General features: G+C 41.9%; 1 protein-coding gene across 1 annotated transcript in view; it reads right to left on the bottom strand.

The window, feature by feature from the left end:
• Arhgap42 (Rho GTPase activating protein 42) overlaps positions 1 to 14548 on the bottom strand; it is a 220999-nt gene that overhangs the window by 89986 nt on the left and 116465 nt on the right. Inside the window, exon 4 of the mRNA XM_052189140.1 lies at positions 11577 to 11648. Coding sequence (XP_052045100.1) covers positions 11577 to 11648 — 72 coding nt within the window. The remainder of the gene's footprint in view (positions 1 to 11576; positions 11649 to 14548) is intronic.

Raw genomic sequence — 14548 nt, 5'->3', positions numbered from 1 at the left:
GCTAAGAATGCAGCTTAGTGGGTAGAGGGCTTGTTCACCACAAAGGATGTCCAAGGTTCAGTTCTCAGAAAGTCGTAAACTGAGCATGCGTGTACTCCAGAGGCAGAAAGATGAGAAGTTCAAGGTCTTCCTTGGCTACAAACCCAGATTGAGGTCAGCCTGGACAACTGAAGACTCTGACTCAAAAAGGAGCAGGAAGCAGAGCAGGTAGTGTTCTGTTTGCTGTGTTAGGCGAGCAGCAGGTTCCAGTGAGGCGGGTGCCTCGCCAGACCTCCCTGGCTTCCCTCCTTCTGCAGGTCTCACTTCTGATCCTGCCTGCTTCCCATCCATGAGTCTGTCACTGGGACCCACCAGTATCGTCTCTTTGGGACCTCACAGACATTTACCAAACTTACCAAACCAGCTTCTTTATCTTGTGAGGCATTGTCAGGTACTTCCTTAACACAGAGTAGGAAAAGAAAGATGCCGAATCAGCAAATAAGGGTTAAGTCTGAATGTATTAATGAAATAAAAACTGGAATTTATTTTAAGACACAATCTTTTTGGGGTTTGTTGTGATTGTTGTTGTTGTTATTGTTGTTGTTGTTTCAATAAGAGGTCAGGGAGTAAATATTTCATTCTTTCTGGGCCACATGCTGTCTTATGTAACTACTCCACTAGGCTGACAGAATGGAAAAAGTTAGAAAACAGACAAATGAATGATACTAGATTCCAACAAAGATTTCATTTCTGGGTAATAAGTCTGGCTTTCATGCAATTTGCACATGATATAAAATATTATCCTTTAAATTATAACAAAATTAAGAAATTTACTATCTCTTCACACCTCATGGGCCACACACACAGATGGGTAATTTGCTTGGCCTATAGCTTTCAACCTATACCTTAAAAGATGAAATTCATGTTTATGACAATTCAGGAAACAACTGTGACCCTTAATTCTACAAGGAACAATTAAGAAGAGAGAGCAACCACCCCGAAGTCCACCACAGAGATATTTGGTAAGAGTCATTACCATACCCCCAGGTGACACAGATGTCACACTCTTTTGGGAATTTGCTAAAAGCATTCAAGGAGCAAGAAACAGTGCCAAATGAATTTTTTTAAAGGCAGCTGTAGTTTAAATCCTGAATGCCTCCCAAAGCCCCAGCATACATTTGAAAGCAGCCTGTAGTACTGTTGGGAAAAGAAGAAAGCTTCAGGAAGTAGGGCTTCATGGAAAGAACTTAGTTTACTAGAGGTGTGTCCTTGAGTGGTTTTTGGGTCTCCAGACCTTCCCCTTCTTCAGAAGAGAGCACCTTCTTCTGCCAATCACCCTTTGTCATGTGTACAGCCCTGTGGCAGAACCAAAGGCAATGGAGCTAGGAGGCTACAAACTGAACTCTGAAACCACAAGCCAAATTAAATGAAAGAGGAAAGGCTGATCTCAGGCACTTGTTATAGTAACAGAAAACCATGACACAGTAGAGACCTGTGCAAACTTACAAAGAAAAACAGTACAGGAACAGAGAAAGGTGACACATCACGAAACCTGAGACCCAACATCAATTGCAAGGAAGACAGAGGGCTCCAAGAAGTCTGTGCTTCACTGGAAACAGGACAGTAGTAGCTCAGAGCAAGGACAAACATGACCTGAAAGAAGCCCACATGCCCTTCTGCCTGTGCATGCATAGCCATGCTCTCACATGTATCACACACACACACACACACACACACACACACACACACACGTACACACACATACATGTGTACACACACATGTACACACACATTCACACATGTGTACACACATGTACGTGTGTGTCACACACATGTACACACACACACGTGCACATACACACTGAATTCTCCATGGATCGTATGACACTGGTGATTTATATGTTTAGTTTCTAACAATACAATGAAAAGTACAGGACTCTATCCCAAGGAGTAACAGCAGTATGTAGTTAGCACGCATACTTGCTAAATTATGGTGTAAACCATATTACTTAATGTGGTTCATATTTAAAAAAAATTAAAAACAAGAACAAAAGCTCTAATCCCCCGGTGTGCAGGAAGTGCTTCAGACACATCAAAAATGTTCTCCACTGTCACAGTTCCTCATTTCTCAGCCCTCTGCTCCGCCTGGGAGGTTAGTTCCCCTTTGCACTGATTGGAAACCTTCTTCCGGCATTTCTATTTGTTTTTGCTGTAATTTGTGAGACAGTCTCATGTAGCCCAGGTTGGCTTCAAACTCCCTGAATCTAAGTCTTGCCTTGAAAATGCTATTCCTCCTGTGCCTACCTCCCAAGCGCCAGCACTATTAGCCTGTGTTGTCCCACCCATGACTCTGTCAGTCTTAGACCTGCCCCTGATAGACACCGACATTCCACAGGCCTCTGCCAGCCCCCCTGGTCAGCAGAATGGACTTGTTCTTCCCTGTGTTTAGGGAATAGTCTGCTCTGCGTGAGCCCTAAAGCTGCTTCGTCACAGCTCTTGATTTCTCTTACCATGAGTGAGCTGAGGATAGCAACACAAGCTATCTGTGTGCTCTTGGGGCTGGCCTGAAACAGCTCAGTACTTTCTGCAGAGCATTTCACTGTCTATGACAGATGACAGCATGCTAATAAAATTTCCAATGACTCAGAACTGGGGACAGAGGGCAACCTGGATGTGATTGTGTCTATATGCCAAGGATCTCGGGACTTTGGAATAAAGAAATTGAAACTTTATCAGAATCTCACCAAAAACTCTGCCAAGCAAGAAGTGAGGGGAACCTAAGTTCGGGGTTTCTAATATTCTATTTTTATCTCATTAAACAATGTGATGAGTGGCATTACATGGACACTTGTTTATTTCATTTTGGTTTTTTTGTCTGTGCACATGTGTTGAATTGGTGTCATTGTCTGTGTGTGACTTTGCACATAGCGACAAGAAGGCATTCTATGGAGTGTTCAGTTGCCACTGATTTAAGTTTAACCAGGTGAGGTAGAAAACTTCTTTAATCCTAGTACCTGGAATGCCATAGCAGACCTTTCTCTGTGACTTTGAGGACAGCCTGATCTATGTAACAGTCTTGTCTACATAGCAAGTTCTAGGCTGACCAAGAGATACATATTGAAACACTGTCTCAAAACAAAACAAACACTTGAAAGTTTGTTACCATTTTATCAAGAAGCCATTCTCCTAGAATTACCAAAGGAACTAAGTTTGTTACAAAAAAAAAAAAGACTTCATTTCAAGAAAACAAGTTTGATTCCTATCCAAGTCCTAACCACTGAAGAATGCAGATAAATTTAGTATATAGCAGTATTTCTCAAGATCTCACGACACAGATACCACCATGACGTCAGCCAGGCTCCACTGTATCTTATAGCCAACTACAATTTATACATGACACACAGAAATGGTTCTAACATTTTTAAAAATTATGCATTGAACCTAAAAATGGATCGTAAGCATAAAACAAAAATAAAACTTGTGGGAACGCTTAAAACATTCCTAAGTACTGGAATTCATCCAATGACATAAAGCATCGCTCACAGGGAAAATAGTAGTAATTTCTTCTACAATTTGGGTTTAATTGAATTATAATATGAGCACCTAATTTCTTGTTTTATTTAAATTAAGAAATGTTCAGCAGGGAAGCTTTGAGTTATAATCTAATTCCAAACAATGGCTTCATTTATGACTCTGCTTTGTCGATGACTAATGAAAAATTCAACACATCAGGACATACAGTCTCTTTTCCATTTTTCTTTTATGTACTTGGGTTCCTTTCATGCATGGATATGTACCACTGTGTTCCAGAGTCCTGGGAGGCCGGAATGTTGAATCCTTGCAACAGAAGGTTGTGAGGCACCCGTGTGTGGGTCCTGGGAATCTAGATCCTCTGCCAAGCAGCGAGTGTGCCTACTGCTGCACTGTCTCTTCAGACCCTATGCGGAGTCTGGATGGTGACACTTGTCTAATGTAGAGAGAACTTGTCTTCAGGTGATGTCATCTGGCTGGTAGTGGTAGTGAAGAGAACAATCAGAGCTGATCCCTCAGAAGGAGTTGTGCACATGTGTGAACACACTATTAGCTGTCAAGACAGATCCACTCTGTCGTCTTGAAAAAGGCAGGCACCATACATTGCCAAGATTGCTGAATTCAGTACCAAAAGCTCTGGACTCAGCCGGAGGTCATGATTACCTCTGGGTTACTGGCAATGCCTCTTAATCTCTTGGCGTTTCAGGTGAGTAGTGTAAAAACAACAGTGGTTTCTGCTCTAAAGCTGCTACATGTGGTAGGGCTTTGCAACTGTGCAGTGTGTCTTTCTCAAGCAATGTCCATCCAAGATACCCCTGAGAAACACATTTTATCAACTTTCTGCGATCAACACAGCTACGTCTCTTTTATGACGCAACGTGAGATAAAGTAGCCTACATATGTGCTGACCTGCTTAGACAAAACACACATAACAGTAACACCTGCTAGTAACGCTAAAATAAAAGCAGGGAAATTCTTGGTCCTTACTATGTAAAATAAAAAAATCAAGTTCAGAGTATAGTTTTTAGTTAGCAAGGCTTAGATTTCAAGTTTGTGTACTAACATAAAACTTATTTCTGGAACCTTACACTTCAAATGAGCTCATGCATTCTACATTGCGATGAATAAAGAAAAGAAATATTGTTTTTGCATTTACTCAAATATGCTGATGTTACTGAACAGTCATGTGAACTTCCTCATCTTTGTTTAAAATCTGATCCCCCCCCTCGGCCCGCTCCTTATCTTCTATGTTCTGCGGTCTCCTTACCTATGAAGGGTCTAGCTCTTTATGCATAGCGGGACTGTGAGGAGACAATGAGTGTGTGTGTAAAGTGCTTAGGAAGGCATTTGGTTAACTACTACAAAGGGTAGCTATTGTTACTGTTTATAAATAGAACCAATTACTAAAAATTTGCAGCTTCGCACATGTAGTATGCTCTCCTGATGAAGTTACAGCCGGTGTTTCTCAGTGAGCATCTCTCTGAGGGTGCACTGAGGAGAAGGGAGCTCCCCACACCAGCAGACTTCTGACTCCCCCAGGCTCCCATACTGCTCTTCAGAAAACTCCTTTGTGAAATATTCAATACTACTATCAGCAAGTAGAGGATTATACAAAAATACATCTTAATTAACAAAAAATGTAGGTGCAGCCCAACATCCTCACTTCAAACTCAGCAAGTTAATAATAGTACAGCCCCTGGAATCTCAGCACACACTACTCAGCTCTGACTACTTTTCCAGAGAAAAGCAACTTAAGAAGTCCTGGCCATAAAAGTTGAAAGCTGTTTTCACTTCAGAGAGAAATGCTTTTGAAGATGCTGATTTTCAATTCCGAGAGAGTCCTTTTTGGTTGATTCCTGAGTCATTTCTGAGAGATTCCATTTTTGATGGAAGTCGTGTGAACATTCTGCTGTGATTTGAATACAGAAATAAACAATGCAGCAGTAGTCACTGCAAAGTTGAACTCCACTCTTCTACACTGACTTCATGCTGAAGACTGTAACGGAGCACAAACATTCTTTTGTTCTGCCTATAGCAGTTCTGTCTCTGAACAGTTGTTTATTATTTTCAAATGTGCCTTGCATATGTTACTTTACTTTGTTGTATCTAGAAGAAAAATCCAGGCAGAACTGCCAAATTCTGTCACAGCTACAGAGTCTGTCCATGTGAAAAACGTCTGCAGTCTGCTTTGTTATCTTACGTGCACCCATGGCTTTAGATGGTCTTGGAGAATTGTGCATGTTCTGAGTGACGAGGCTTTTGTTCTCTTTGTGAGATGTCCATGCGGTGGAGTAGACAGTCTTGAGCATGTGGTGAGAGTAATCTGAAGGGAGGTGGTTTATGGTTCACAGTGCGGGTATAGTAGATCACACCTTACATTTCTCCTGTTGTCAATAGGCCCTGTAGATATGGTCTTGTATGGTTTTCATGTGCTGTTTATGGCCGCCCAGTGGAGCTTTCTCCAGTAAAAACATCGTGGTTGAGTTCTCTAGGCAGATAATAAGCCATGTAGTAGTAGTATTTTGGATCTATCTGCAAGTCTCTTTGTTGACATGATTTTCTTAAAGATTTTATTTTTAATTATATTCATGAGTGTGGGTCTCTGAGTGGGTATGTGCCTGTAAATGCAATTGCTCATAGAGGACAGAAGAGGGCATCATATCCTAGTGAGCTGGAGCCATAGATGACTGTAAGCCGTCTGGCATGGGTTCCAGACACTTAATTCAGGCCCACTCTGAAAGAGCAGTATGTGTTCATCTTTCCTTCGTTAGATCTTCCTTCCTTCTTTCCATCCTTCCTTCCTTCTTTCCATCCTTCCTTCCTTCTTTCCATCCTTCCTTCCTTCTTTTCTTCCTTCCTTCCTTCCTTCCTTCCTTCCTTCCTTCCTTCCATTTCTTCAAGATTTTCCTTATGTAGTTTCTCTGTGTAGCTCTGGCTGTCCTGGAACTTGCTTTGTAGAGCTGACTGTTCTCAAATTCACAGAAATCCATCTGCCTCTGCCTCCTACGTCCTAAGATTAAAGGTGTGTGACACCCTGCTCAGTACAGGCTCTTAACTGTTAAGTGATAGCAGTATCTTAACTTGAGCTTCTCAAGTTCCTTTTCTCTAGAAAAGCAGTCAGTGTCGAGCATCTCATATGTGCTGGAGAGTCCAGGGACCAGCCATGGGATCCTACTAACTCACTGAGTTTGAAGGGAAGAGGTTTGACTGCACCTAAGTTTTTTTTGGCAATTAAGTTGTATTTTTGTAGCTGGGCGTGGTGGTGCACACCTGTAATCCCAGCACCCGGAAGGCAGAGGCAGGCAGATTTCTGAGTTCGAGGACAGCCTGGTCTACAGAGTGAGTTCCAAGACAGCCAGGGCTACACAGAGAAACCTTGACTCAAAAACAAAACAACAACAACAACAACAACAAAAAGATGTATTTTTGTATAATCCTCTACTTGCTAATAGTAGAATTGAATATTTCACAAAAGAGTTTTCTGAAGAGCAGTATGGGAGCCTGGGGGAGTCAGAAGACTGCTGGTGTGGGGAGCTCCCTTCTCCTCACTGCACCCTCAGAGAGATGCTCACTGGGAAATGGTCCCTGGGCCTCCTTAAAATCACTTCCATTTCAAAAATGTGTGACAATTACAGTGATGCATTCTGCTTTTTATTTTTTCCTGAGACACGTGGTTGTTGAGTAAGAATTCAGGTGAGATCAGATGCCGTGGCAGACTCTGTCATGTTAGCATTCGGAAGGTCGCTGCAAGTGTACTTACCGAACCCACAGTTTGCCTAGAACCAACATGAAGCATCAGGCCAATCTGGAAAGCAGAGCAAGATGCCTTCTTAAAAGAAAGGAAAAGAAACGCAAAGCTCTGTCTATCCTCGCCGTCCATTGAATCTACATGAACAGGAAGTGGAGGAGAGGCCGTGGTTTCGCCTTGCCTCCGTTCCCTCTGGAAGCAAGGAAGAGATTTCCAGCACAGTCGAAGACATACAGCATGAGTCATTTTATTAAACAAAAAACAACAAAAAAAAAAAAGCCCAAAGGTTATAATTCAGCTCACGCTGTAAGAATGCTTTTCTGGATGCATCGACACACTGGGAATTCCTGCTGATTTTAATTGTTAATTGTTTTGAGTCACTACTTTCAGTCCATGTTTGCAGAATGTAAACCAAGAATGTCATGAGATAAATTAAACCAAATATTCAATCCAGCCCACTAGCATGTGTAAGAGGTCAGGCCTACAATAGAACTCAATTCTTCATGTGCTATCAGACCAAGAACCTTCCAATAAATACATCCGTGACAGCTGTTTATAGATAAGCCTTCTAATCTCCAGATACACACAAAAGAGCAAGACCCGGCTCCTGTCCTCTAGCTCAGTCACCCACCATTAATCTTTCTGAATGCCTCTCTCTCTCTCTCTCTCTCTCTCTCTCTCTCTCTCTCTCTCTCTCTCTCTCTCTCTCTCTGGCACAACCTGCCTCCTTCCCACAACTGGAGCTCACTAAGAGGCCGACTTTCCACTGTGGAGGATCAGGTGTCTCAGCACTCTGTGAAGCACACAGGAGACTAAGTCTGTGCTCAGGGCTCTGATGTACTTCAGCTCAACAGTATCGTCTGGCTATGAGGCCAGAGACCCTTGACTCAGCGTTTTCCACTTTTGTTCACAGGGTGAACAAGCTGGAGAGTTCTCCGACTGCCATGGAAGATTCTAGGCTCACGCATATCCTGGTCTTCCCATCCTAGATGTCTAACTGGCCCAGAATACTTGGGAAATTCCACTGGACAGACTGAAAAGTTGCAACATCCAAATAAGGAAATCTCCAAATAAAGAAGCAATGAAGCAACAAATTAGACACCCTCACGTATGGTTGCTTCATACTCCCAGAAGAAAACTATCATACACATAACTTCAGAAAAGAAGACTTTCTTTTAATTCACTTCTCCCCTTGCTAAAGATCTCTTAACAATTCAGAAGGAAAAGCACAAGGTGCATGAAACAGAATCAACTTGACAGACAGACAGGTATTCCTGGTCACAACCTCACTGGTTTTATAGTTAATACCCCAGTAGGTAGATGACGGCATAATATCCTCATTTGTCTCTGCAGTTGTTCTGCCCAGTGATTGAGATATTCAGAAAACAAAACAGTGGGTGTTACTGCTCCTGCTTCTGTGGGTGGGTGAAGGCTGCTGTGTAAGCCTTCCCGGGAGAAAGCAGCGATCCGGAACTGAAATCATCTCTTGCAGGATGAGCTGGCAAGTGTGGCATGCTAAATCTAGGAGAGGATGCCTTGTGAGGCTCATGGATGCAGTTTCAGAAACATAGAGGAAGTGGAGCACTTGCGTTTCTAAACAGCTTTGCTTGAGGACAACACCCCGATGTCCACTCATTACACTCTTACCCCATTCACTCTGGGTCACAGTCTTCAGTGTGTTCTCTCTGGCTTTAGAGTCTGTTATCCACCAAGATGTAAGGGACCCTGGGCAAGGACCATGTCTCTCTTGTTTTCAGCTGGATCCCTTAATCTTATCAAATGCTAGACTTACCAAGAGAGGCAACCAAGAGAAGAGTAAACATTTGCTGAATTAATTAGCAGAAAGGCTTCTGAATCATTCTTTATGTGAAAATTGCTTTAAATTGGTGGGGCACAGTTCTAATTCAAGCCAAACATTGATAACTTATTATGGGAAACAAGGCTAAGAAGTACTCATTCCTGTGTGAGGGGAAAATGTCACTTGTCAAAGAAAACACAGTGTTGGCCAAGGAGCTGAGCGAGGACGGAGGACGGCTAAGTCCTGATGCCGCCACAGGACAGAAGACATCAGGAGGATATCACAGAGGAGAGGGCCAGGCATGCAGCAGGAGGGGGGAAGAAGGGAGGAAACGCACAAATGCCAGTCACGTGCACTCAGAGGAAAGTAAGCTCCCACCTGTGTCTGATGGTGGGTACCCTGACAGGTACCCAGGGGCCAACACGCGGAAGATATTATTAGGATTAAACCTTCTGTTAATATCGAGTGACATGATCTAATAGGACAAATTTTTTTGGCAAATAAAAGTGGGGGGTTGCTGAGCAATCAGTAAGACATGACATCACTGTGGCCAGAAAGGATGGAGAGGAGGGGAGAAAGTAAGGCCACAGGTTGTCATAGGTTGACTGCAATGAAGTCCAAAGGAGAGAAGAGCAAGGGTACACACAGGAGGGGCTGTGCTAAAGCGCCTCACGGGAGGAGAGAGAGGGTGTCACAAGAGCCATATGATCGGAGTGCATCGGACACGTCGGAAGTCGTCAAAGAATAACATTTACGAAAAAGACTGTGGGAAAGATAATGCCTCCTGGAGTAAATAAACCCTCACATTCTAGCTGCGTGCACGGTGTTGAGCAAGTGGAAGAAATGGAAGTCTAAGATGGTGGATTCCTATGTGATGGTTCATCAGGTACCGGCTACAGTTCCTGTAAGATGCCCTCAGATCTCCACATGCTCACTCTAGGGTGTTCGTGTGGGTCTACACAAATCAACAGATAATAACTGAATATGTGAATATAAGTGTCAAGTCAATCTTTAAAATAGGTTCAGAGAAAAGGCAGCTGGCCCATTCACAATGTATAGTAATGGAAAGGCTTCCTGTCAAATGTACTTAAAGGTTTTTTCACAAAAAACCTTCATTATGCCAAAAATATGACAAAGAATATTTTTTTAAAAGCTCCACTATGTTCATAGATGCCTTAGTTATAATAGCCAGAAGCTGGAAAGAACCCAGATGTCCCTCAACAGAGGAATGGATACAAAAACTGTGGTATATATACACAATGGAGTTATTAAAAACAATGAATTTATGAAATTCTTAGGCAAATGGATAGAACCAGAAAGTGTCTTCCTGAATGAGGTAACCCAGTCACAAAAGAACGCACATGGTATCCACTCACTAATAAGTGGATGCTAGGCCAAAGGCTCAAAATAAACAAGTTACAATTCACCCAGCACAGGAAGCTCAAGAAGGAGGACTTAAGTGAGGGTTCTATGGTTCCTCTGAGAAAGGGAAGAAAATACTCACAGGAGAAATAAGGGAGACAATGTGTGGAGCAGAGACTCAAGGAAGGGCCACCCAGAGACTGCCCTACCTGGGGATTCATCCTATAAACAGTCACCAAACCCCGACACTATGACAAGAAGTGTATACCAAAAGGAGCATGCCATGGTTGTCTCTGGAGAGATCCTGCCAGAGCCCTACAAATGCAGAGGCAGAAACTAGCAACCAACTATTGGACTAGGCATGGAGTCCCCAATGGAGGAGCTGGAGAGTGGTCCGGAGGAGCTGAAGGAGTTTACAGCCCCATGGGAAGAACAATGACTTCGGCTACCCAGACGCCCCAAGACTCCCAGGGACTGAACCATCAACCAAGGGGTACACATGGTTCCAGCCAAAAATATGGCAGAGGAATGCCTTGTTGGGCATCAGTGGGAGGAGTGGTCCTTGGTCAGGAAAGGCTCAACAGAGACCCCAACAAAGGGAAACTGAGGGGAGCGGTGGACATGTGTTGGGTGGAGGGGCATATATGTGGAGGCAGTGGGTGGGAGGAGGGGTTGGGGGTCTTTGGGGAGGGGGGAAATTGGGAAAGGTTTTACCATTGGAAATGTAAATGAAGAAGATATTCAATAAAAAAAAAAGTTCTTTTGAATTTTGATACAATTTTCAGTATATAGTAACCGAATGTTTTATTTCCAGTAAGAAGAAGGCTCCTTTTATTTTATAATTCCCCCATCCTTATCCTCTCTTCAAAAAAGTCAATTCCCACCCACTGTAGGAGCAGGAGGAACCCTCATAGCACACACACACCTGTTCTCTAATTAGTGGAAGAATACTATCAGTTATTTTTAAAAAGAATTCCAGCCTTTATAATAGGCTTTCTTAAAAAATATTAAAATTATGTCATTTTAAACTTAAAATTATTTAAAAATTCAAAATATTTTAAAAGGTCATTCTAATTTCAAAACATTAACATCTGAGATTATATCACCTTTAATTAGCAGGATAATATCTAAGGCACAAGGGAAAAAAATCACACTTACTTTAGCTGCACCGATCTGTTCTTTTCGAAATTTCTCAAGGGGTGCAATTAATACATCATTAGCATTTTGAATCTGAAATTAAAAATGCACACATATTAAACTCCATACAATTTCATGTCAATGATACTGAAAATGATCTCCTTCATTTAGCTTATTGAATGCAGTTTTCGTTCTCAAATCTGTTTCTATAAATCTTCTTAAATTTCATATCTTATTGTATTTTCTAACTGATAATGGAGCAGATTTTATGTATGATTTCCTTTAATACTAACAAAAATGGGAAATAATATAAGTAATATGAAAGTAAGTACTTATATTGCTGAAAATGTTTTGAATGTTTATATTTCTTCATTTTAACTAAGAAAGCAGCATCTTGTATATTAAATTTACAAACACCTTTAAGTACCTTAAGTTTAACGTCACCAGTCTGAGCATCGTCCGAAGACTGGCTCAGCAATGTTCCCATTTGCCACGAGGCTGTTGGAATCCCACAAGCACAAAGAACAGAAAAAGAGGCTCCTGTCTTCTCTTACCTAATGAATTTCCTTGCACTTGGGATTTGCCTGAAGGCTCTAGTGATATTTCCATCCGAACTAAAACAATATCTGATTTAATTTCAACAAAGATCACTTTATCTTCATGTTCCAAGTGGGGAGGCATTTGAACTTTATGAAAGATAGATTGCCCAGTGTGGGTGGGTAAGAATAGTGCAAGGGAGGCATAAGATGGAAGGGCGTGCACTGGACAAACAGAGGCAGAAACACACATACACACTCAAACACACAGAGACACACAAAAACACACTCAGACACACACAGAGACAGCACAGACAAACATAACACACAAACACACACAGACACACAGACACAGACACAAACACATACACACACACAGAAAAAATCCACAGACGCATGCACACACACAAACACACAATCAGACTGACACAAACAAGCACACACACATACACAACCTTCAAAAAGTAAGCAAGAGAAGGACCTAGTAGCAAATGGTGTGATCTCTTCTCCCACTGCACTGACTTATATGATTTGTTCTATACGGGGCAAATGAAAAGCTGAGGAGAAAAAAAATCTAGTTTTCAAATATGGTTACTTAAATGTGGTTGTATTGTGTTATGGCTGTTCGGTAAGATGAGATTATGTTTTTTCCACGATTTAAAAATAATAGAGAAAATGCCAAAATAAGATTTTATTTTTACTTATTTTACTTAATTTCATACCTTTGGTTAGTCTCTAGTTGAGTTATACTTATTTTTTAAAATGTGTGTGTGTGTTTGTGTGTGTGTGTGTGTGTGTGTGTGTGTGTTTCTGGAACTTTGGACACACATGCTCATGTGGCAGAGAAAAATCTTGGGTGTTATCCTCAACTTCTACCATGTTTCCTTGTTTGAGACAGGGTCTTTTCTTCCTTCCTTCCTTCCTTCCTTCCTTCCTTCTTTCTTTCCTTCTTTCTTTCTTTTTCTTTTTTGGAACTGACTAGCTGGCCTGTGAACTTCTGGGAAATCTCCGGTCCCCACTTCCCATCTCTGCATGGGAAGGATGGGATTAAAGATGAGTGCTGTGAAGTGCAGCTTCAGGCAGTGTTGGGAATCCGGATTCAAGTAGTCCCATTCGTGCAGCGCGTGCTTCCCCCGCTGAGATATCAACCGGGCCTGAGTTTAATTGCTAAATTCCATACTCTGAATGCTCAGAGACAATGTAGCCAAAGGCAAAACTGATGCTTTGTCCCATGGCCCTGGCACTATTCAAATTCAAAATCACGTTTCTAAAAAGGAATGAGGAAAGAGGGAAGAATGACCCAGAGTACGGGCAAGGCCACGCCAGGGCTTGAACTCGGGAACTGAATAAAAAGGCAAAAAGAAAGACCATAGGAAGTTTCACTTTCTGTCTGTAACTTCCGCACACATTGGACTTGTTCCATCTCCTTCTACCTGGCTCCATGATTTTGCTCTGTGAGAGCAAGACTGAAGGATGAAACCCTTCCTCAGTTGGAGAACTGAAGAAGGAACTGGCGAAGACTCACACAGCTATTCAGAGGATCTTGATACCCATCTCCAGAATCAAAAGTCTATGACTGCCTACCTGTAACTCCAGAGGATCTGACACCTTCTTCCGGGCTCTGCATACACCCACAAACTCACACGGAGACAGACACATACATCAGTATTTTTAATTAAAATTTAAAGGAAAAGATACTAAGCAAAGGAGGAACTGAGTAATGGGAGCAAGGTGAGCGCATGTGTGGGTAGAGAGAGCTCTTTGCACACCAAACGCTCACAAAGGCCTTCACAGTGTGGAGATCAAAGCCCCCATTTGCTAGGAGTGAAGTCAAACTTGCAAACCCTCATCTGGAATGTGTCAGGAACTCAAATGGTAGACAGACCCAGCCTCATCTGCCTCTTAGCACAAACACTGGTAACCCAGAGACTCCTCATTCCTAAGCTTCTTAAGGTGTTCAAAAATCCACATGAGAAATAAATATGTTTTTAAGTTATTAATATGATTTGGCACATGCCAGTTTCTCAGTTCATATTAGAGATATGAATTCTCCATCCCCTGCAATCTCTTAAGTTTCACAAACTATTTAAAAGATGATTTTTCTAAAGTGAATGAAACTGAAACTCATACTAATTTAAAAAGCATTACCAATTAGGGTACTGACACCAGTTCATAAACTTGAGTGCAATTTTTCCTTTAAACTATTATAACATTGTGAGATTTTTGCATCTAGAGTTGACATGTGAAGTCAATGGCTGCTCTTCATAATATGTGGATGCAAATGCAAGAGATTCTGATACAAATGTTAACACCAAAGGGCGCTAAGTGGTTTTACAAACAGCTTTGGCTATTTCTAACCTTGCCTGGTCTTTGCATTTCCCTAGGCAATGTGAGTTCTTCCTTTTGCAGGCTCCCAATCACATGTATGGAATTACCCAACTATGTTGTAAGCCATGG

This window comes from Apodemus sylvaticus, chromosome 7 (assembly GCF_947179515.1).
Source record: "Apodemus sylvaticus chromosome 7, mApoSyl1.1, whole genome shotgun sequence".
NCBI lineage: Eukaryota > Metazoa > Chordata > Mammalia > Rodentia > Muridae > Apodemus > Apodemus sylvaticus.
The sequence above is the reverse complement of the archived record's forward strand: the minus strand, read 5'-3'. Positions and strand labels throughout refer to the sequence as shown.